A 23,698-nucleotide genomic window follows, 5' to 3' on the forward strand; every position below is an offset into this window, starting at 1 on the left:
TCGAAGCAGTATGCTCATCAGGAATAGAGATGTTGTGCATTCAAGAAATGCAGAGCGGGGCGATGCGATGAAGAAATCGCCGCCGAGGCTAGCCTCTCGGCAAAGACGCAGTCAGGTCGGCCATCCTTCATACAGCAGCCATCGACACTTGTATCCGCTCTCCCCTCTCTGCCAAGACGAAATGCGGAGAACGGTTGGAGAGAACGGTAACATTGCGGAGGGCTCGTCACGAGGTCGTGATGGAAGCCCGGTGTTTTTCCGAATGACGCAGGTCAATTGCGAAAGCATGTAAAATTTTCGAGAGTATTTAGCTTCGCGTGATTCTGAGAGCTGCAAACATTTTGTCGAAGACGAGTGATTTACAAGATGAGGTACTCTAGTGCCGTCGCAGCGAGCTTTGCTCTATTGCCAAATCTAGTAGTCTCGCAAGGATACACCAATGAGTCCGAAGTACCGCTGTACGGACTTAGTCCACCAGTATATCCCAGCCGTAAGTGTTTTGCTCATGTCGAGGAATCAATAAACTGACCGTACGTAGCTGTCGGTAATGGGACAACTTCGTCGGGTTGGGCATCGGCATATACTCGTGCGAAAGACCTCGTGGCTCAATTAACACTGGAAGAGAAGTCGAATCTCACACATGGCGTCTCTGGGCCTTGTGTAGGCCAAACGGGCGCTGTTCCCCGTCTCCAGATTCCAGAGTTATGCTTTGCGGATGCTCCTGCAGGTGTGCGAGGACAGGAGTTTGTGTCATCGTTTCCTGCTGGCATTCATCTTGGAGCAACCTTCGACAGGGGCCTGATGCTCAGGTATGGTCATGCTCTTGGTAGAGAATATAGAGGCAAAGGGATTCATGTTGCTCTTGGCCCATTCATAGGCCCTATTGGAAGAGTCATTCGCGGTGGCAGGAATTGGGAAGGTCTTGGTGCTGGTAAGTGTCCATATACGAACTGCATGTGACACGGATACTAAGTCCGTACATCTACATCCAGACCCGTACCTTGCCGGTATTGGCGGTGCGCTTATCACCAGAGGTACACAAAAGGAGGGCGTGATTGCTACACCAAAGGTATGCAATTTCATCATATTCATACGAATCAGAAGCTGACGGCACCAACAGCATTGGCTTGCGCAAGAGCAAGAGTATAGGCGGCGCCCCGGTGACGAAGGCGAGGCAGTCTCCTCAAATGTAGACGACCGTACACTACACGAGCTCTATGCGTGGCCGTTCATGGACGCCCTACGCGAAGGAGCAGGCTCGCTGATGTGTTCATACCAGCGTGTGAACAACTCATACGGATGCCAGAATAGCAAGCTTCTCAATGGCATCCTGAAGGAAGAGTTGGGATTTGAGGGCTTTGTCGTATGTACTATACCGACTGTTACCAGGACGTCACTAATAACCTATAGGTATCTGATTGGGACGCACAACATGCTGGTGTTGCTTCAGCGAATGCAGGCCTTGACGTAGTGATGCCAGTCGCTAAATTCTGGGGCGGAAATCTTACTGACGCTGTCAACAATGGATCCGTAACAACGGAGAGACTGGATGACATGAATACACGGCTTCTTGCAGCGTGGCTCTATCTCAACCAGAACGAAGGGTTCCCAGAAAACGCTGTATATCCATACAACGTAGAACACGAGATTGTGGATGTACGCGAAGACCATGGGTCACTCATCAGAGAAATTGGAGCTGCCGGAACCGTGCTGGTCAAGAACTTCAACAACACCCTACCGCTTCGCAATCCTCGTTTTCTGAACATCTATGGCTATGACGCTGAAGTGAAAGCTCAGCCTTGGAACAACCCTTCCCGCTTTGGTGGCGGCTACGAAGAGAATTTCGGTTGGAATACACTCAACGGCACTCTGATCACAGCAGGTGGTTCGGGCTCCAGCACTCCGCCATACGTGATCAGTCCCTTCAAGGCCATCCAAGACCGTATCATTGCAGATCGTGGAACACTACGATGGGACTTCTTCGGTGTAAACCCAACTGTATATGCCAACGCCGATGCATGTCTCGTCTTCATCAATGCCTACGCATCAGAAAGCTTCGATCGCACTTCACTCACAGACGAGTTTAGTGACCAGCTCGTCAACAACGTTGCTACCAACTGTTCAAACACGATCGTTGTGATTCACAATGCTGGTATCCGCACCGTAGACGCCTGGATCGACCATCCAAACATCACCGCCGTTCTCTTCGCCGGCGTCCCTGGCCAGGAGAGTGGCAACGCCATCGCCGATGTCTTGTATGGCGATGTGAACCCTTCTGGTCGCCTGCCATATACTGTCGCTCGGAAAGAGTCTGATTACGGCCACTTGCTGAACGGAACTGTCGATCTCTCCATCCCGGCTTTCTTGCAATCGAACTTTACCGAGGGTCTGTATATCGATTATCGCGCTTTCGATGCGCAGAACATCACACCACAGTATGAGTTCGGTTACGGCCTCTCGTACACGACATTTGATTATTCAAACATGACAGTTGAACGCGTGGCGAACGCGAGTCTTTCTGCTTTCCCGTCATCGTCTGTGCCAATTGTACAAGGAGGTCATCCATGGCTATGGCAAGTGTTGTACCGCGCCACGGTCACTATTACCAACACTGGCAAGGTCGCTGGTCATGAAGTGGCGCAGCTGTACTTGGGAGTACCCAATGCGCCACAAAGGCAGCTGAGAGGTTTCGAACGCGTAGGTTTATTGCAGCCTGGCGAAAGTCGAGAGGTTGAATTTGCATTGGACAGGCGCGATCTGAGCGTCTGGAATGTTACCGCGCAGTCATGGGAGCTTCAGCGAGGCAGGTATGCAGTTTGGGTGGGAGCAAGCAGTCGTGACATAAGGCAAGAGGGTGAGATTGTAGTAGAATAGGTTGGTAGAACGAGTTAACAGTATTCAACATCGTTTTATGACATCCTCGAGGCTGTTGCGTTTGCGACATTTTGATTCGAGAGCCTCTTTTACATGTGGAGAATATGGATTTTGGGATTCGTGAGTGGCTAGTCGTCGGTTCGGGTCATCGCGATACCATGGCTGAATTGGATAGCAACCATGGTATTGCGATTGCGCGCACATCTGTCATCATCAAGATTTCTTATAAGGTCTATAAATTGTTGTTTCTGATTATGCACATGTTAGCATCTATACAAGTTGGCCAACGAGCTTGATGTAAACAAACTTACAAGGTAAAACTCACATTATACTCGAACTCCCTTTCACTTTTCCGGGAATTATTTATTTCTAGTGCCTAAGCCGTAGCAGGCAAGAGTGCACTGACGTACATACTGTTCTGTGAGAATCAACAGCTTGCACTCGCTGTTGGTGGGTCCTCCTTTTCCAGGCACCCCCTTCTTGGCTCTATATCGATCCCAGCTTTATAGTAGTATTACTCTTCTGCAGGTCCAATAAACTCAACCTGAAGGTCTGCAACTCTCTCAACCCAATATATCTAATCTGCCAATGGTCAAGAGCATTAACTACCCTTTATCAGTAAGTCTGTTCCAGTCTTCCCCTCTAGTATGGTTGCTGATGAATCCTAGGAGGATACCCAAAAAACCTACATAGATGTTGTACAAACGATCGAGGATAAGTCCGCTTCCAAGGACCAGTTCGAGAACATATCCCTGCTTTTAGCCTTCCGGGAGCTTGGGAAGATCGCCAAAGGTTATATCGAGTACGCCAACGAATACGGTTATGTGGAAGACTGGGTAGAAACTCGCTTCAACGATGACGATGTCTTCCAACGTCTAAGTCATGCATGCATAGGTTATATCGAGTATGAGCATCAGAAGACGTCGGCTGACGGCGAGTTCTTCAAGATGATGCGAGCTGGATTGAAGTCAATAGCACATACCTACAACCCTCCTTCTGCCAAAGGAGAATTTTTCGACATGGTTAGAGCTGGCATGAGGACTATGAAGTACGCCTACAATCCTCCGCCGATGGATCTGCTTTCCTACCCGCCCTTGCCAGACGCACTGCAAAGAGTATATCGCCATATGGGATACACACCATTCGAAGACATAGTCTTTCTGGATATGGTAGCCTCATTCGAGAATGCTTACTTCTGGTGTGCTTGGGGTCATGTCTGGACCGAACGCTGGGATGACGAATGTTTCTGCGACCATAAGCAGAACCAGTACTGGTGGACACCCAACATACTCGACTACCGCGATATCCCGACAGCCGTCACGTACATGTACGAAACTACTAATGGCCTCGGTCGCGTTGAAGATATCGTCTTTCGAGATCTGGTTGAGACGTTCGAACAGTACATGGAGTATACCAACGACTTCGATAATTGGAATGACCCAGAGATTACCACTTTTCGCGAGTTCTCGGAAGTAGCTAACTACGTCTCGTATGTTTGCCCAGACTACCAGTGGTTCCAGCGATTTCTCAGCCTGCCTGGGGAGATTCGGGAGAATATCATGCATGTGTATCTCTTGCTCGAGCGTGATGCTGGTCGCCTGAGCAAGCATCAGCACTACGATGAGTTCAATAACCCATGCTGCACATGGGAGTATCCCTGGGAGCTTATTGCTTGCGACAACCAAGAGGCGAAAGCATTCCCAGAGGCTAGTACAGGTCGATGTCCCATGGGTTGGTTGCCAAACCTTGCATTTGCAAGCCATCAAATGCACGAGGAAGTCCTCGTTATGATGCTGCGACGGACCAAGCAGTTCAATCTGAAGTATATGTTTCGCAACACGGATTTCAAAATTGCGACTTGGTTTAGCAAGTTCCTCAAGGCGATTCCAGGTAACGGAGGTGAAGAGGCGGTGAGGCATCTCAACTTTCCACACATGCACTGGTTCAATCATGGACGCAATTCACCAGCTCTGACCAACCCGAGCTTAGACTTGGCCGTCGTCTGCAAAAAGCTGCGCAAACTCGACATGACCTTCCATGTCGACAAGGTAAGCATATGTAACGAATCCACAAGCTATGTGCGCAAATCGCTTCCCCTTCCTGAGATTATTCATCGCTTCAAACTGGAGACAATCTTCGGCTGTAGTAGCCTAGAGGAGGTGTATATTGACGGCATATACGTCCGACCAACGCAAGGAGGCGTCATGACGGATTTGGACGTGCTAGAGGACCTTGGCAAGTGGATGATGATGGGCTTCCTCGTTCGGCGAAACTTGGAGCACGGTATCCAAGTCGAATTGGCGCGCCGATGGGGTGCTTGGAGAGGACGTGCTGGTGGGGTCCTGGTTATCCTAAATAAAACCGACATGGCACACGTCATGACGCGCATCGGGTTCAGAAACGCGTATACGAAGACTCTGGCTATGGCTGGGCCTGCTCCGATCATATAGACGAAGGCTGTAGTTACTTTAGACAGATATTTGTTGGTCCGGGCATGCCAAGTCTCTAAACTCAGCTCGACAGATAAAGCTCAATCGCATATCGTCCTCTATTACAATTACCGCTGTCGCGTGGTGATTCTAGTATGTGTTGAGCTTGTAAGATGGCTGTCTGTGGTTCGTCGTCTATATGCTTCTTCGTCGTTCATAAGCTAGGTACATTCTTGCAATTCCGGGTTGTTTGGTTGGATGGTGCCTCCGCAAGTGACTTACAGGATCACGCTGGAAGGTTAGCTGTCCGTAGAAGCTTCAAAAGGCGCGCGTTGTGGGGCGTAGAGTCAAGGCGTGGTCCAATCAGCAGTAAGGTGAAGCAGCTGACAAAGGCGCTAGTGGCATGACCCCTGCGAATCTGGGGTAGCTTCGAGGCGGCCGTGCAAGCCGCAGTAAGAGTCTGGCGCTTGCTAACAAGTCCAGATCGATTGTTGATACCCCTCTTCACTTCTTCTCGAGCCACAACTTTTGCCATCCGACTTTGTAATCAACAACAACAGCAGTTTATCAACATGTCTTGCCCCGTGATTGGAACCACCAATGATGTCCTCCCACCGAACCATCCTTCTATCGATCTCGCAAAGGATGGCCAGGTTGTACGTACTCGAAAGTACTTTCCTTGTGTTCGAACCAGACTGACATGACGATAGTGCCCTGTAGTAGGAGCCACAACCGACCACCACCACAACCTACACTCGCACCCTCCCGTCCCCACCCAAGGCAACGAGGCTACATCATGCCCCGCTCTCAAGAACACTGTCAAGGAGACCAAGGCCCAGGAGATGGATGATGCCCTCTGCCCTGTTGTAGGCACCGCTACCACTGTTCTTCCTCCCGACCACCCAGACATGCTTAAGGCGAGTGAGGGCGACGTATGCCCTGTCACCAAGGCAACAGTTGGACACCATAAGAACAAGGTGGTTACACACCCAAGCGTAGACGGAGCAGCAGATGGTGCTGTATGCCCAGTCACTGGCCAAAAGCAACTTGCATAAGGGTGATATGGATTGAAGGTCAGGTGGCGTGCGTATATATACCCAAACGAATATAGTGGGTCAACAACCCGACATTGGATTGGATATGGGCCTCTCTGCATGTCTTGTCGGCTTTTGTCTCTGTAACAGCGTAACCATGATACAGCAATTATGCCTCGGAGACGCAGTGTAACATTGAAAATTTGGGGGTCATAACAGCAAAGTTGGTATCTGCTATATGCTGCGGAGCTCTTCTTCTTTCATTTCTGGTCAACGGCATCATCATGTGACTCAGTATTCTGTTTCTTGTACTCTATTGGATCCATCTATCCCGGGCAAGCAACATTTGTTACTATCCCAATGGCGATACAAGCACAGACGTTCCGTGCGACCCCGACGCGCCCATTACACCATGTTGCGAATCACGTTCTCCCTGATGACAGTGCTTTTACAGATCCAAGGCTTAAGATTTGTGCCTATACTCTCATGATGTAATCTAGACGTTCATGAAGATGGAAGTCAATAACTGGACGGAATAAAGAGAACATCAGAGGTTCATACGTGTGGGATTATAGCGACCAGGTCCGCCTATCTTCGCAACCTAATTTTCAAATTGGATAATCGCTGCAGACTCAAATTTTCGTAAGAAATGGTCACAGAGGGCTAGGGGCGGCTCGGAAAGGCGGGGCTGCAAGACTGAGCCTTGCAATGATAGCCAGGGAATATTGGTGAATTGTACTACGGGAAAGGGCCAGATTCTTCTTTCCATAGCTGTAGACACACCGATCGTCTAAATATTAAGGAGAACGAGCCCGATACGGCAACGGTGAGCGCGACGGTTTCCTCCGAGATCGCCCTGTGCCATCGCCTTCAGAATCTGACCCTCTTCGCTCGCGCCTTCGATGTCGATCGCGTCTGTCTCTAGAATCCTCGCTTCGATCTCGGGTTCGTTCCGATCGATGGCGACGCTCTCTGTCTTCCGAGTTGTCCCGTGGCTTTGACTTGCGATGTCGACGGTCGTCATGCGGGCTTTTGTCGCGACTTCTACTCCTTCGCCGTGACCACTTATCACGCTCATCGTCTTCCCCTGCATCCTTGATCCGTCTCCTATCCTTGCCATGGTCCCGGTCTCTCGACCTGTCTCTCCGGCTATGCCTGTCCTTGCGCTTTGCCCTCTCCTTTTCTTTACGCTTTTGCTTCTTCAGCTTCTTGAGTGCATCGTCTACCTTTTCTTGCTGGCGCTTGATCATAGAGTCACGCATCGGGTCATCCTCGTCCAGCTTCTCCAACAGGCGTCCTAATTCGATCTCTTCCGGTAGCAGTGGTCGGTCGTCGTCCGAGTCGCTTTCGCTCTCTGTCTTTCTCCGCTTCCTTCTGCCACCATCAGACTCATGACCAGGGTCGAGATCGAGCTCTCCCATAGTGTTGTCCCTCATGTCTTCGTCGTCCTTGGGTTTGTATCGCGCATGATCTACCCTGATGATGCGATCCATAATACTCGCTCCACCTAGATTGTCCACAGCCAAGTCGCAGCTTCTCTGGTCTTCGTACTTGATCCATGCGAAACCTCGTGACTTTCCCGTCTCCTTGTCGCGCGCCAGCTTGATCCATACTGGCTCGCCGTACTGGGAGAATATGGTGATGATGTCACCTTCTGAAAGTTCGAAGGGTAAGCCGCCGATGTAGACAAAGGCCGTGTCCCGGTAGTCGGTATGCCATGAACCTTCGGGATTGATGCCTGCCTCGAGTTCGCGCTTATTGAGCTGCTGGATGGCGCGCACCGAGTTCATGGTGGGCGTAGTGTAGACGGAGCGGTGTTGGAGAGGTTCCTCATGCGGGTGAAATGCTGAACATGGCGCTGAGGGTGTATTGAGAAGTTGTTTTGGCGTGGGCGGAGGTAGCAGGAAGGTCCGCTGGAACTTTTGAAGCTCGGGCTTGGCCAGCAGCAGCATCCCTGCAGAAAAGGTACCAGCGAACAATGCGGCCAAACAAGCACACCGCAACCCCACTAGACATTCACTCGGGTGCCGCACTAGCCTTTCCGCCTCCGTCGCATATCTTGTATACAGCATCCACACATCACCGCGTAGTCGACAAAGCCTCGTGTCACCGGCGACGAAGCTCCGCACCACCTCCGCAATGGCGAGCGCGCGTCGGACCTCCAACTTCCCCACACGCGTCCCCGGAAGCCACGACCGCCCGGGGAGCAGAGACACGGACAAGGAGGAGATATGGAAACCCATGCTGGATAACATTTCGAGTGGGAAGCGACTGCCAGAAAAGAGTCTGCTCGTGCTGGGTGAGGGCCACAATAGGCAGAATAGGGGACACAGCTAATGCTCAACCCCAGGCGGAACTCCAGAAACACAGCGAGAGTTCCTCGAGTCGGTGTCGACAGACTCTGCAAACAACCGAAGACCGCCAGACCGAGGCAGGAAGCCGCCAATTGCCAACCAATTTGCCCTGGGCTACACGTACCAGGATGTGCTGGATACCGATCACGAGGGTGTGTAGCGTCGCTGGCTGTACAACCAGCATTTGCTAACAAAGCCAGACACACTTGCTCGTCTTTCGCTCTACCTCCTTGCTAACCCCTCGCCCTCCTTCACCCCCCTTATCAAGCCCTACCTCAACCCACGAACCCTCCCGCACATGCTTATCGTCATACTCCTAGACTGGAATCACCCGTGGCTGTGGATACGGCAACTTCGCGACTGGATCAGAGTACTGCGATCACTCATCGTCTCCCTCGATGATAACTCAAAGGTCGTCTTGGAAGAGAACATCCAAACGCTGCAAGACAAGGGACGCAACTTGCCAGCTGAAGGCAGCAGCATGGAGAACGTAAAGATACCACTTGGGCCCGGAGAATGGGATGAGCCACTCGGCATACCGTTATGCGTAGTATGTCAGAATGCTGACAAGATCGAGACGCTTGAAAAGGAGAGGGGCTGGAAAGAGGAGGAGTTCGACTTCATACTACAGTACATGCGCACTATCCTTCTCAAGCACGGCTCAAGCTTGATTTACACCATGCCTACAGCACCGGGGTCGTTGCAAACACTTATCCACTCCACCCTGGGCATCAAGTCTCTGCTCAAACAAGAGCAGCTCAGGCACAACGTTACGGACCGTGACCGAGTATTGGTCCCACCCAACTGGGATTCATGGGCCAAGATTCGTATTTTACGAGAAGGGTTTGATGTCGAAGGCATCAGCGAGAAATGGAGTGTTGACATTGATATACCCCAGTATATGCGCCCAACCAACGGCCAGGTATCTACGCCCATCGAAGGAGAAGCGCAGCCCAACGGCGAAGACACACAGGTTGCGGAAGAAGAGGACGACGGCCCCTCAGCGACATCAATCTATGAGGAAACGATCCGCAACCCAGAGTCAGATTACGCACTTTCCAGCTTATCGAAACAAGCCGACGGGCTCGAGGTCTCTAGCAAGGATCCGCAGGCCTTCCTTGCTGATCAAGTCAACGTCCTTGAACATCTACGGCGGGAAGACGAAAACGAAGCTGCCATCAAAGCTGCGCGCAAGGAACAAGACCCTTCGGCTTCTAGAGCGTGGACCGAAGATGCATCAGGAGTTGTCGAAGAGCACATCGGACCTGTACAGTTCAACATGGGTGGTATTCAAGTCAATGCCGATGAGATGGTGAAGAGACTGCAGGTACGTGGAGAATTCATGCGTACTGTCCGAAGATTTGCTGACTTCAATCCAGGACCGGCAAGCCAGCCGATTAGATGAGCCCGAGACACCACCCCCAAAGACACAGGATACCAACATCAACGACAACGAGAAGCTGAGGTCCTTCTTCTCAAGTCTGGTCAACAAGGCGCCTTCAAACAGTCCGAGGGGATCATAGAATAAATCTACTTTGAAATGAGCGCTTTCCAACTATTCTGCTACATGTACTACACACATGTTGATTCGACTTTCCGATAACAGAGGCTTTCTTACTGGTTCACGGTCGTCATTAGCATGGCTCTATACCCACAGTGTATTTCCGTACCCAATACAAGCTTTTCATTCAATGTCTTCGCTTTGAGACTATGCACTACACAAGTACTGTCATTGAGTCTGCCGCCATCAGTTTCGTCGCGCTGTGATGGTGAATGTTGTACAGCGTGTGACACATCAGCTCGACAACTCAACGTCTTGATGGCTGAAGACACGCATGAAATACTTCAAATCTCGATTGCACGCCTGCGTCTACTCGTTCCTAATCTTCATGTATTTCTACTTTGTCTCTCTAATCAGTATTCTACTTGCACCACTATCACCGTACCACCAATACAACTTGACTAAAGATTCGATTGCCTTGTCGAAGTCAGCCCCATCTTTGCTCATCAAACCCCCCATCATGACAGGGAGACGGATCCGCTGGGCTGATTACCGCCGCCCCGACCGCATTACAGAAAACAATCTAGCTCAAGTACCCGAGGGGCACTTCAACTGGGGACAGTGGAGGCACATGGCTAATCCACAAGGTATGCAAGGATACTGGAACGAGAGGAGAGGGCAATGGGGCTGGAGGAATGGGTATCAGTGGGGCGATGCCAGGAGAGACTGGCGGTATCGCTGAGTGGAGGTTAGAAGTCATGGAGTAGGCAAGTAATCGTCATATGTGGATACTAGCATGCTGTAATGTTGAATGATAAGATCCAGAATCCCTTCTATTTCTCCAACAACCACTTTACACCATTCAACGTATCTATAACAAACTTCTCGCTCTCCTCCAGCTCCGGATAGTTTGTCCAGAACATATGTCCATACCCGGCGTACAACTCAAACCTCGTCAGTATTCCCTTCTCTCTCAGGATTCTATCGTAAAGCACCGCTTCGTCCCTCAACGGATCCAAGCCACCGACCTGGAAGAAGGCTTTTGCCACACCTTCATGTCCATCTGGGTGGTTGAATGGATCCCATAGAGGAGATTTTGGGTCAGGAGTATAAATCTCCTCAATCATACCCGGTGGAATACCTTTCAAGACTGGATCGTTGGTACTTTGCGTCCGAGATAGGTAGAGTGGAGCTAGGTTGTGCGGGACGTTTGTATCAGGGAGCAGTGCGGGGACGCATAGGTACTGGCCGGTGATGGGTGGACTGAGCTTTTCGTCTCGAGCAAGGAGAGCGAGGACGGCGGCAATGTTACCTCCTGCTGATGCGCCACCGACAAGGAGACCACGGGAGGGTGTTGCGTTAAGTTTAGGGCTGTTCCTCAGACTCCATAGCAGGGCGTCATAGCAGTCGTGCACTCCAGTGGGAAACTTGTGCTCGGGTGCCAGACTAGAGTGAATGGGTAAGCATGTACTCTTCTCGTTGAACAAGCAATGGTAAGAGAAAGTAGAACAAACGAGAAGGGACGTATATGTATCCTTACCGATACTCAACGTTCACACAAACAGCCCCCAGGTCTCTGGCAAACATCCTGCAATTCAGATCTTCGTCTGTCAAGTCGCCCATACTCCAGCCTCCTTCATGGTACATCATGATGAGCGGACTACCATCTTCCGGGGGACCGGCAACGGGTTGGTAGACTCTAACGCGGATGGATGCTCCATCCCGAGTCGGTACATCATGTAGACTTTCTTGGACAAGATCTGGGATGGGGCCGGGGATCGGGTAGAGATGGCGTAGGCGCGAGAGGTGGTCTGCACGAGATGCGCGGTGGGCGAAAAAGTCGTCGCCGGTGATGTCTACAGGGCGAGACTCGAAAGCCTGGGAATCTGATGAGATGATGACTTATGGTTTTTGTTTCTGTTTTGGAAGAAAGCCGTTGGAGACGGCGACAAACTATCTCAGGGAAGAAGTGGAACTAAACTACCTTTCTGTATACCTCGGATACCTCACCTGACTTGATGACTTCATCGCGTGTAAGATGGGCCATGTTTGCTGCGGGATCCTATGAAGCTTGAACACAGCGAGATGGGAAGTGACAAATGCTCCGAAAGTATTGTGCTTGCTTTGTGAGGATGTTGACGGATGCACAACCCATAAGCTTACGTCATTCGAAAACAGCTCATTTCAGCTCACGGTACGGTATGAGACACGCATTCATCACATCAACTTTACTATGAGGATCAACCTCCTACACATTGCTGTCGAGTAGTGAGGTCACTCATGGATACATGAGTGAAGCTCAAGATTATGTTACAAGTCAAGAGAGGTATCAACATCTGGTATCTACGAGGCTACTTCGGAAGAACTGTAAATTACTCTCGTCACCATACATTACTGGACTCGTCATGCCCGATCCTACTCAGCATCGACAAGCACAGTACTATCCTCGACCCTCTTCTCGTTCTCTCCTCCTGCCAAACTAGGCTGAGCAACCTGCCTGCCTTTCCAACCCTTCATAAGTCTACCCAGCCTCTTCCTAAGGCCATACTGCATCCACAATGGCCAGCCCCTTATCCTTGGCAGCATGAACCAGGCAGTCTCGGGCAGAACAATATGCTGACTCTTGCCACTCAAAACGGCCTTGACAATACTTTCGGCAACTGTCTCGGGATACAAAACGCCCCTTGAATCGAAGCCTTCGAAGAGAGCGGTGCGTGTATAGTTTTGGGCCATGAGTACCGTCCTTATCTTGGGTGCGTTGTAGCGAGCAGTGAGTTCGGCGGAGAGACCTTCGTGGAAGGATAGTGCAGCGGCCTTGGACGCGGCGTAGTCGACCATGGAGGGGGCAGCGAGGTAGCCCGCGACAGAGGCGACGGTGACGATCATGCCGTGGCTGTTGGCAATCATGCTAGGAAGGAACTGCTGGGCGAGGTAGTAGTGGCTGAAAGTGTTGACCTTGAAGGTCAGGTTGATGTCCTTTTCGGTCGACTCGAGGATGGTCTTGCCGCGTGCGACACCTGCATTGTTGATGAGAACCGTGGGGTTTCCCAGTGTGGAGCGGATAGACGAAGCGGCGTCGGCGATGGCGTCGGGGGAGCTGAGGTCGCATTTGAAGAAGCGGACAGACGGCGGTGCTGGTGAGTGTGAGCATCTCTTTTGATGTGTCTAGCAGCCTCAAGAAGCAGAAACATACCTTCATACGTCAAGTCCTGAACGTCGAGGACTGCAACCTTGATTCCCTTCTCGGCCAGCAGCTGTACTACGACCTTGCCAATACCGTCACTGCCTCCCGTCACAACGACAACCTCGCGACTCCACACATATTCGTCTTTGGTCCAGTTGTTGGTCACTCCGCTGTTGAGCCACGCGTTGACGGTACTGAGCGCACCCAGGCCAAGCAGTGTCTTCAAGCCCTTGAACACTGAGGCATGGTCTTGAGCGAGGAGGTTGCCTTGCTGTGTGTAGCGCGCGAGGAGGACAAGGGGAAGCGTAAGGGCGGGATTGAAGGCCGTGTATCTGATGATGCGACTGATGGTATCGCCCGTCACGCCTGTGTACCGCGTCAGTAGAGCGCGCCAATTGACAAAACCTTGTCTGTGACCCTTGAGAACGGGAGGCATCAGCTATAGGCACTTACCTTCGCGCGCAAGGGTCCAGTCGCTTCGAATCGGCATGGCGACAACAACAAAGGTTGTTTGGTGCCTGGAGTAGTAGTGGCGGTAGCGCGTGTAAACTGCGACTAGCAGACAGATACACTTCACATGTCGCGCGTCGGCTCCCTTTAAACGGTCCGTCTACGATGCTCCTTCTCCGTCTTGGTGCTGTGCCACACGCCAGGTGGAGCGGGGTCAGCCAAAACTAGGCTAAGGCGTTCCTCATGGCACCAACAGCCGAGGAACTGGCCCTGCCTATCGTGATAGCCGTGTCGCCAGGTCCAAGTGATCATCGCAAAAGGGATAAGGACACATGTCTGCAATAACCATTATTATTCGCAGCCTCTTAGCTGTCGTGACTAAATATACAATCGTAATAAACACGTTCCAAGTAATACTGTATCCAAATCACTGTCGCTGCCCAAACATAGGAAACATCGTCAAGTAGCTAAACGATCAACTCTCCCATCCTGAACGCCAAATACAAAATCCTCCCACGCTACACAGACAATACAAAAAACAAAAACGTGGACAGTTCAATCACTCCTTCATCTAGAACATGTTCTTTCCACCTTGCTCGTAGTCCATGATGGTACTCTCAGGAGGCGCGACGCTCGTTACCCGGCTGATGCGACTTGATCGTGAGTCGGGACGATTGATCGACATGGCTCCACTCATGACCCTGACTACCTTTTTACTCCTAGTTCCTGTCACTAGCACTTGCGCTGGACAAACCACAATCTCGTCCTCGCCCTCGCCGAAATCGTCGCCCTTCTTGACAACTAGTGGGAATAGTACTACCTTGACTACTGCACCACGGGCTTCGAGCTCGTCATTGGACGTTGTTTCGCCTGACCGTTCATTCATGAGAGAGGCGTTGAATGTGACCTTGGCCACAAGATCGCCCTTGGTATCGTACTCAGGCTGTAGCGGCGGCAGCATGATGTATTCCGCGCGTTGGGTCCGCATTTCGATTGATAGTTCGACTGCCAAGCGCATGACGTTGCGCAGTGATTCCTGAATCTGCTTCTGCAGATGCGATGGTGGCGGAAGCAGTGTCGAAAGCGTGCTGTAGATTTCATGTACCACAGCTTCTGTGTCCTGGGCGCGCTGCTGCATGAAAGGCTCTCTCCTCGCAAGAAGGGTAAGTGTGATAGCTCGCCATTGTGCCACAGCGCGAGGTGGGCCAACTTCCGACAACGTCTTCTCCAACGCCTTGAGTTTCTGGCGCTGTTCTCTGTCCATACCGAAAAGGTACCTAGTAAAGACGTACTCCCAAATCATAGTCATGACCACTGACATGAAGACATCTCGACGCCTGACGCGGTCCGCCAGAAGTGCGTCGACATCTGAGCCATCAAGAATGGCATTGTCTAGCCTAGTGTCAATCTTTTGGCGCGTTGATGCGTCCAGTCGAGTATCGGCTGCGATCTCGGACGAAAGGCGACACGCACGAGTATCCGAGAACTTGGAGAATCGAAGTACCCATTGCTGGACATGTTGACAAAGTTGTTGGCAGGCGCTGTCAAAGTAGTCCTCATCGCGGACAGTGAGGAAGCTTTCGCTTGGCTTCTTGGAAGCTAGGATCTGCTTCTGGAGGTTCTTGATCTGTTCGCGCGCGGTTGCGAGTTCTGCAGTTAAGCGGTCGATTTCGGCGTTGCGTTCATCCAGTGCTTCGCCAACTTCGTCACGAACGGCATCTGCCAAACCTCGCTGCATCTGGGTATGCTGGCGGCGAAGTTCTTCCAAATCTCGTTGCGATGTTTGCCATTGTTGTTGCATGGCTTGGCCTTCTGACTGAAGCTGACTGTATTGACTGCGAAGGCTTTCCAGCTCCCGCTGTGATGATTGCCATTGCTCATGCACCATTTGTCCCTCGGACTGAAGTTGCCCATACCGTTCATTCGCATCGTTAGTCAGGTTGCGATTGGCATCTGTCAGCGCATTGTTGAGTTGATTCAGGCGTGCAATCTCTTCTTGTAGTCGCTGAAGTGTATCCTTGAGTTGCGCAATGTCAATATCCCTTTGGTGAATCTGGCGGTCACGTGCTTCTACTTCCTCGGCTACAAGCTGCTCGTCAATCTGTCGCTGACTTTGTGCAGCCTGTAAGGCCTCTTCAGCCTTGGCCTTAGCATCCTCGACAGCTTGATTCTGCGCGGCTAATTGGTCGAGTTGGGTCTGCAGATCCATGATTTGCATGCTTTGACGTTTGCGCACGCTTGGTGGTCGTGAGGGCGAGCTAGGGGACCTTTGGGCTTCACCCCATGCTTCCTGTAAATGACAGTCAGTAACAGGAAACGAGCTTTACAACAAGATCAGACTACTTACAAAGGTTTCAGCCATACTGGTCCGGCGACCTCTACCTGTACCCCGGACTGGGTCGTAAACCGGTGGGGCGGCGATACCTGCGATGGCTGCTGCTCCTGCCGCGAGCGCCGTGCTTGAGAGATTAGGTTGCACGCTCTTAGCGTCTTGCGCACTGGCCGCGCCAAGCCTCGAGGCTGATCTCAGGTCACCTGACGTTTGCCGGTCTACTCTTCGCAACGAACGCTCCGAATGGTTACTCAAAGAGCTCATAGGCCGCTCTTGGTCGGGAGACCTCAATCTTGCGATATTGCTCAGAGAGCGTTGACTTTGGACACTAGGTGACCGCTGCTCAGCAATGTGCTGCTTCAATGGGTCTGCGCTTGGGGATGATCGTGGCATACGGCGCGCGGGACTGAGGGCCATGGTTCGATCGATGCTTTCGTTGACCTGTTGCCATGGCGAGTCTCTTCCGCCTACATTCTCGACTGTGGATTGCACACTCCGGCGACCTGTAGGTGTTGGTGTGCTAGGCGGAGGTGATCTTAGACGATCAGAAAGTTGCCTGAGACTCTCAGTGCGACGAGCTGACTTCAGTCCTCGACCAGACACACCCACATCGGCTGCTGACCGTGACTTCTTTTTTGTGGTGGTGTCATCTGGACTGACTTCTGTGATAGATTCAAGCTGCTTTGCGCCTGGAGTGCTAGTCCGTTCAGGCTTTGCGATATTCGATGAAAGGGTCTCGCTCTTCTTCTCATTCGGATCTCCAAACAAGGACTGGTATGGCTCCTTTTGTGTGAGTTCCTTAGTAGGCGATGCCCGGCCGTGGTGCGACTCGACGCGCGGTTTCTTGCCTGCCCGCGACGATCCGCTAACATCTTTTAACGGAGTTTCAACGACCATGTGGGTATCATGAGCAGGCGTTTGCGGTGCTGCTGCTGGTGAAGTGCCATATGCGCGCGTAGATGGCGAAGAATCGAAAAGATGGGAGGATCGCTCCTTCGTGGCGTACTCGTCGCTTGTGGTGGGCGTGCCTAGAGTCATTGGGTGCGTTGGCAAAGCAGCGCTGTCCGTATCATGATCAGTTGCGATCGAACGTTTTGGTGCGCTTAGAGGAGTTTTCGGTTCCTTCGAACGCCTCAGTTTACGTGGTACTGTTTCGATAGGCTGCTCCGGCTGAGCCTTGGTGGTGGCTTGGTCGACCCTGTCTTGAACTCCGGCAAAGGACCACGATGGCTCATGAGCTGGTCCTACAACACGGGTCGACGATTGAGCGTCGCCTGTACTAGGCATACGCTCATCGGAGTGCTTTTCAAGATGTGCGAGCTCTGGCACGACAAAGCGCGACGGCGATGCCGACCTCTCACTGGCAAATTGAGGCTCTCGAGTGGACTTCAATGTGTGTAGGCGCTTTTCGTCGGGTCGCTCGTCGTCAAAAGATACAGGATGTGTTCTGCGTTTGTGAACTTCACGATCGGCAGTTCGTGCCTCAGCTGGTAGTGCGTCTCTCATCCTGGTCGTAGACTCCTCATCAACCTTTTCTTGAACATTCCTGCTCTTTTTGCCCTTCTGTTTTGGCGATGGTGCCCACGAGTTCATATCCCTCTCTTTCTCCAACTCCTGCTTGTGTGTTTCCTCCTTCGACTGCTTCAAGATTTCCTGTGACACCACTTGGGGAAATGGGTACTCCCTCGGCTCTTCAGCGGTCAGTGAGCGGGGCTCCTGATCGAATGTCACAGGTAAGACTGGGCTGTCCTCCTTGCCTGCAGGTTGCTCTTCTGTGACTGTTTTTTTTGATTTTGCCCTCTTATCTCGCCTACTTGAGTGTACCTCGTCGAGTTCAGTAGGTGTGGCTGATACGTTTGTTGCTTGTGCTGGTACGTCCGGAAGGACAGCAGTAGTGGTCGACGCGTGAGGCATGGACCGGGCAGGCTCAACCTCGCGGACCGTGGAGTCAACTGGAGTCTCAACAGCAAGAGGCACATTTGGAAGAGCCTCAATCGCCGGAGTCTCTGCAGCTGCATACTCAACACCGTCTTGCTGACGTGGAGCTTGTTCCATGTCCTTCGTTGACTTCTTGCCTTGTTTGGTCTGTGCGACCCCAGTGTCCTTTGTGCTTATCTTACCGACATCTACTGGTGTCTCTGGTAGGGGATGACGTCTCTTCTTGCCCTTGGTTCTTCTGAGACTTGAAGACCCAGCCAACTCATCAGGATCAGCCTCCTCAAGAACACCGGGGGGTGACTTTCGCGCTGCAAAAGCAGGGTCATTGAGCACGTCTAGGGGATCGAACGATACGGTGTCCGTAGGTGCCATTGCCACTTCGATAGGTGGTAAGACATCGGGCCCAGTAGGCTGCGTCGGCCGCAGTTTTGGAGAGCCAGAGACCGATGAAGAACGGCTTAAGCTTCCGAGCCGAGATCTACTGGCTCTCTCTTTTGCGGCGGTAATGTCGTCATCTGGTGTGATATCGCGAGCTCCTGAGATAGAGTTCGAGCGATGGAATGACTTGTCGTTGATGACATATCCAGGGTCGAAACCAGACTCTTGCAAACTGGCGGCCACGGTGGCAGCGAAGTCTATCTCTCTTGCTGGCGACTTCGAATCCGATCGAACTGGCGACGCCAAGCCAAGTTGACTACGGGACGCAACTCTAGCTACGTGGCGCTTCTCAGGCGATGGAGGTAGGACCGGCGTAACCGATCGAGATAGACAACGCTTCTCAGGAGATGGGGGTAGAACGGGTGTGACAGATCGAGACTGACTCTCGTATCGTTCGGCGAGATTTCTGACACTGCCAGAACCTTCCCTGCGCAAGTTACGTTCCGCGCTAGGGCCATCCTGCGATGCGCCGCGCTCGAACAACGCTGCTAGCTTGTGCTTCTTGGACGACTTCTTGTGCAACAGTGGTTGCTGAGGAGTATGGTCGGGTTCGGTGGCTCTGAATTGAGCACCAGCGGTTGAAACGTCGGATATGGATCTAGAATGCATACCCTTAAGCTTGTTAGGAACTTCTTCGACATTCGGCTCGGACGCTGATGGCGTTGTGGTCGTGTTTTCCGCAGGAGGTATGCCATTTTGAGTCTCCCTCTGGCGAGAATTCGATGTAACTCTCGACAGGATGTTTGCTTCAGGCATGGCAACTCTCTCTTCGACTGGACCGGTAGGTGTAACATTGGCCGGCCCCTCCGAAAACGTGGTAGCGATCATTGACTTGCGCCTCTGCTTTTTGTTGTTCCTTGTGGTTGTTTCGGCCTTAGGCGTAGCTTCGATCGTTGGGTACTCGGCACTCAAATGCTCCTCTGCGTTGCCATCCGGGACGATGATCTCTTGGGGTTCGACCTCTGAAGGTAGGTCACGCTGACTTTCGGTTACCGGTGCGACAGGCGCGTCTTCAATGGGATCAACTGGGGCGTCTATGGGGACTAGGAGCTGAGTGCCAATGAGTTCTAATGGATTGACCAGCGGCTCTTCGTCTCGAACTTCTTCGGCTTTTCCCACATCCTCTTCGCTCTTCTCTTTGTCCTTCTTGGTCTCTTTACTTGCTAAAGCAGGAACAGTCGCAAGCTCTTGTTCTCGCTCCTGGGTGCTCTCTGAGACATGTGTAGAATCGGTGTAGTTGGTCAAGATAGGTTCTGGAAGAACTTCAGTGATCTTGACACCTGGCTCCGCATGCAGTCGTGATATAGCAGCCGGCTCGCTGGCTTCGGGAAGCGATACATCCCTCGTGGCGGATGCTTCAAGGTCCTGCGCGGCTAGTGCGTCTTGTTTGACTCTGTGCTTGTCCTTTTTGCTAAGCTCCTGAGATGGAACGGGTGACTCATCGATGGTCATCTTTTGTTGCTCGGGAGCCACTAGCGGCAGAGTATCTTTGATTGTCTCTGTTGGCACGACGATTGAGGTATCAATTCGTGTTTCCTCATCTTGGCTTGATGTCTGCGGCGCAGCGACAAGTTCTTCCACAGCGAGCTCACTAGGTGTCTCAATGCTCAACATGGGGGATTTCTCGACGACAGGTGCTAGAGATGGAGCAGCTACCCCATAATCAGGTAAAGCTACCTCTTGAGATTCAGCCACAGTAGCGGAAGAGATATCCTGGGACAAATTCACTGGCGTATCTTGGAACTCGATAGCTTGTTTGAACTCCTTCTTGTCTTTCTTGTCAAGGTTCCTCGACAGCACTGGCTCATCTTCTGCATTGGTTTCTTGCATGTCCTCAGTGACGGCGGACGGAGCTAGGGTTTCGGCTGTGGCTGGCTCGATAGGGCCCATTCTCTCAATATCCATGGGCGGGGTGGGTTGGAGAGTGTCGTCTGATATGGTGGCGCTAGCTGAAGGTTCAGTGGCAACTTGTAAATCTTCCCTTGGCTGCTCGATGGCTGGCTTTGGGATATCGCCGATCTGCACGCTCGATTGCGTTGGTGTGTCGTGAAGCTCATCAAAGCTGATCGCAGGTCCGTTAGCCTTGGCCTTTTTCTTTTCTTTCTTGCTCAGGTTGCGGGAAGGCACATCGGTCGGGACGAGGCTCTCCTCTACTGGAATTGATGTGCCAACAGCTCCCGTCTCCTCAATGACCTGCTCCTCCACTAGAGTAGGCGCAGAAACAGGTGCAGGCATTCTGGAGCCCTCCTTCGTCTCTACCGCAACCTCAGTTCGGGTCGCAGGAGTCGTCGATAGAGTACCAGAATCGCCCTTGCTTTTCTTTGCCTCTTCTTTATCCTTCTTTGTAAGCCTTCTTACCAGATCTAATATAGAAGTCGGCTCAGTGGCAGAGAACTTGTCAGCGTCTCTTTGTGTGGCGAGCTCTGCGTCGAGGGCTTCGGCACGAAGTCGCAGTTCAGCAGCATCATCTTGAATCGCCTTGAGGGAGGGTGATAGCTCGTTTGGTGGAACATCATCGTCTTGAGTAACAGGACCCGCTCCATGGTGTGCAGTGAAAGAGTCGGTGGGTTCGATAGGCTGCTGCTCATCAAGGCTTCGCTGGGTCTCTTCAGGAGCCGCATCGAAGACATGAGATACTTGGTCTTCATCAGCCTCAGTGACGGTCGGTACCTTCCCTACGATTGGTGTCGTAGGTCGTTCGATATCCTTTGTGACCTCGGTATTCGTAGGTAAACTGTCATTGTGGTAGATCGAGGCATCAGTGGGGATTACAGGCGAGACCTCCTTGTCGTATGCAGTGGAGCTAGGAGTTTCAAAGGACACTTCCTCTGTGATGATTGATGGAGATGGGATATGTGCCTCTAGATTGGATGGCTCGACGATACTCGGCTGGGCATCGGTGTTTTCTGATGATACCTTTGGCTCATCCCTGTTTTCATCCAAGATAGTAACGGGCTCAGCTGACGCTTCAGTTAGGTCCTTCACAATATCGCTACGGTCGTTTGTCACCTCTCGGGTCGCTTGCGATCTGCGAGCTGCCTCATTGACGGGCTGAGATGTGGAAGATTTGGGAAGTGGTTCAACTTCCTCGGTCTGGTATTTGAGGTCCACAATAGCCGGCGCGACAGTTGGGAAATCCGAGGACGGCTCTTGCAAGGGCTTTTGCTCGGATTTCTTCGCATTCGATGGCGATGATGCTTGAACTTGAGGAACAGAACTGTCTTGCACCTCAGAAAAGCTTGATGGGACGCTGTTCGGCAGCACTGCGATATCCATCTCTTGTGATGCAGTTGATGTTCTAGGCTGTTCGGCGGATTCCGGAGCATCGCTGACGGCAGGAAGAGGCTCACCCTCAGCTTTTGTTGCCATCTTCGATGGCTCGTCAATCAGAATCATCACTGGCTGCTCCGTGTCCTGAACGGTTTCCTCTGGATCCTTTGAATCGGTAGACTGTGGTCCGCCAGTAGTGATAGGCTCGATCTCGAGCGGTTCCGATGCTTTTGTCTGTCCAGGAAGTTCAGAGGTTTCGCTGACGGGTTCATTTGCGACATCGATAACAACAGGCTGGGCCGCACTCTTCTTGTCTCTCTTAGCCTTCTTGCCCTTTTTGGGAGTCACGGAAACCACGCTCTCTACTTCTGCGACTTCAGGCAATGACTCGCTCGTCCTTACGGTTGGATCCTCTCGTACAGATTCGGATACGTCGCGAGAAGCCTCGCGCCCGACGACAGGATCTCGAGCCATTAGGGTGGGGTCTTGTGTAGATTCAACCAAAGTGGTGTCGAGAACATCAGCCAGAGGTGATGGTTCTGCTGACGCATAGTCGGTGGACAGCTCGATGGAAGGCTCGACGGCAGGCTCACTGTCAACCTTGAATTCATCAACCAGAGCAGCAGCCTGCTTCTGTGCCTTCTTTCGCTCTTTCTTGCTCAGCTTGCGTTCAGGAACCGACTCCCGCATGTCTGTCTCACTCTTGGCTTCTTTCAGAATCGCTGTCTGTGGCACTAAATCTTGTTCGCTAGCTGCAAGCGCAGTCTCAGTGGCAGGTGTAGTGACAGTTGTCTCCTGCAGTGGAAGATCCTCCGGTTGAGTTGCAGCTTCCTCTATCTTGGGCTGCTCATCCACGACTGGTGCGAAAGAGACACGAGCCTCGGTTGTAAGAGGCACTACGCCACCAGTAGCTGTGATAGTGCTGTCAGACTCAGCTGCGGGTAGAGCTTCGATTGTTGGCGTCATGACATCTGTCTTCTTGCTCTTCTTGCTCTTCTTCTTCTTCGAGATCGTTGGCAATGCTGGCTCCTTCGCTTGAGATTCAACGGCTACTGCTGGTACATTTATGGGCTGCTCTTCGATGAGTGCTGGCACGGCAGTAGGAACTGACGCATCGTAGCTGACAGCTTCCTCAGTCGGCTCGTCAATCAAGATTTCTCGTGCAACCGAGGCATCTTGCGTTGTAGGGACTTGCTCGTCTTTGTTCGATTGCTCAACAATAGACTCTAGGGTGACAGCCGGTGGAACGGATGGGACGTTCTCCGTGGAAGGCGTCGTAGAACCAGACTTCGTGATTTCCTCCTTGGCGAGCTGCATCGGAAGCAATTGGAGAGCGCTATCATTGAGTGAAGGTTCTTGGTTTACTGGGAGCGCAGGTATCTCGGCCACGGCTTCGTCGTAAGGCGCGTCAGTCAGTGCGTCCTGGATAATTGGCTCGTTGCTGCGAGTGCTGACATCTTGTGCGGCTTCAGCCTTGGGTTCGACTATATCTTCATTGACGGGTGTGTCCCTACCCAAAGCTTTCGCTTTCGCCTTCTTGACTTTCTTCTTGTCTTTCTTGGACAAAGGTGCGGCGTCAACTAAACTAAGCGAAGACTCTTGTTCTGCAGTAGGGGTCGAAAGCTGCTCCATCTGGCTATGCGGCGGGATCTCGAGATCAGATACTGCAACCGGCATATCATCGACTGTCTCAGCTGGCGGGTCGATAGTACGGTCTTCGAGCGATGGTACTTGAGAAGCAACTTGAACAAGTTCAGCAGCCACCTCTAGCTCGGGCTGTGGTTCTGTAGGATTTGACAGCTCCTGAGGATCTTGAGTGACGGGTACCTGGAAATCGACAGATATTGTCGGCTCAACGGCTCTGCTCTCTGAAGCCGACTCAACATCATCTGGC

General features: G+C 52.0%; 7 protein-coding genes across 7 annotated transcripts in view; 4 read left to right on the plus strand and 3 right to left on the minus strand.

Moving 5' to 3' along the window:
- Positions 1-366: 366 nt before the first annotated feature.
- Positions 367-5,324, plus strand: GT037_008607 (beta-glucosidase-like protein; the record flags this gene model as incomplete). The annotated part of the gene is made up of 7 exons (XM_038933654.1): positions 367-490; positions 539-931; positions 993-1,069; positions 1,121-1,363; positions 1,411-2,854; positions 3,425-3,492; positions 3,543-5,324. 7 exons carry the CDS (start codon positions 367-369, stop codon positions 5,322-5,324), a joined length of 4,131 nt encoding a protein of 1,376 aa, XP_038783619.1.
- A 551-nt stretch (positions 5,325-5,875) lies between these two features.
- GT037_008608 (uncharacterized protein) lies at positions 5,876-6,358 on the plus strand (the record flags this gene model as incomplete). The annotated part of the gene is made up of 2 exons (XM_038933655.1): positions 5,876-5,959; positions 6,014-6,358. 2 exons carry the CDS (start codon positions 5,876-5,878, stop codon positions 6,356-6,358), a joined length of 429 nt encoding a protein of 142 aa, XP_038783620.1.
- Positions 6,359-7,134: 776 nt separating this feature from the next.
- Positions 7,135-8,127, minus strand: GT037_008609 (rna-binding domain-containing protein; the record flags this gene model as incomplete). The annotated part of the gene is made up of 1 exon (XM_038933656.1): positions 7,135-8,127. The coding sequence occupies one exon, from the start codon at positions 8,125-8,127 to the stop codon at positions 7,135-7,137; it is 993 nt and encodes a 330-aa protein (XP_038783621.1).
- Positions 8,128-8,476: 349 nt separating this feature from the next.
- GT037_008610 (dynein) lies at positions 8,477-10,214 on the plus strand (the record flags this gene model as incomplete). Its single annotated transcript, XM_038933657.1, has 4 exons — positions 8,477-8,636; positions 8,688-8,843; positions 8,892-10,018; positions 10,071-10,214. 4 exons carry the CDS (start codon positions 8,477-8,479, stop codon positions 10,212-10,214), a joined length of 1,587 nt encoding a protein of 528 aa, XP_038783622.1.
- Positions 10,215-10,526: 312 nt separating this feature from the next.
- On the plus strand, positions 10,527-10,934 carry GT037_008611 (uncharacterized protein; the record flags this gene model as incomplete). Its single annotated transcript, XM_038933658.1, has 1 exon — positions 10,527-10,934. The coding sequence occupies one exon, from the start codon at positions 10,527-10,529 to the stop codon at positions 10,932-10,934; it is 408 nt and encodes a 135-aa protein (XP_038783623.1).
- Positions 10,935-11,025: 91 nt separating this feature from the next.
- On the minus strand, positions 11,026-12,239 carry GT037_008612 (alpha beta-hydrolase; the record flags this gene model as incomplete). The annotated part of the gene is made up of 3 exons (XM_038933659.1): positions 11,026-11,638; positions 11,733-12,070; positions 12,189-12,239. 3 exons carry the CDS (start codon positions 12,237-12,239, stop codon positions 11,026-11,028), a joined length of 1,002 nt encoding a protein of 333 aa, XP_038783624.1.
- A 368-nt stretch (positions 12,240-12,607) lies between these two features.
- Positions 12,608-23,698, minus strand: part of GT037_008613 (uncharacterized protein) — a gene marked incomplete at both ends in the record, with an annotated part of 31,399 nt that continues 20,308 nt past the window's right edge. The window contains 5 exons of the mRNA XM_038933660.1: positions 12,608-13,326; positions 13,386-13,742; positions 13,830-13,971; positions 14,581-16,116; positions 16,174-23,697. Coding sequence (XP_038783625.1) covers positions 12,608-13,326; positions 13,386-13,742; positions 13,830-13,971; positions 14,581-16,116; positions 16,174-23,697 — 10,278 coding nt within the window. The remainder of the gene's footprint in view (positions 13,327-13,385; positions 13,743-13,829; positions 13,972-14,580; positions 16,117-16,173; position 23,698) is intronic.

This window comes from Alternaria burnsii (assembly GCF_013036055.1).
Source record: "Alternaria burnsii strain CBS107.38 chromosome Unknown 744, whole genome shotgun sequence".
Lineage (NCBI taxonomy): Eukaryota > Fungi > Ascomycota > Dothideomycetes > Pleosporales > Pleosporaceae > Alternaria > Alternaria burnsii.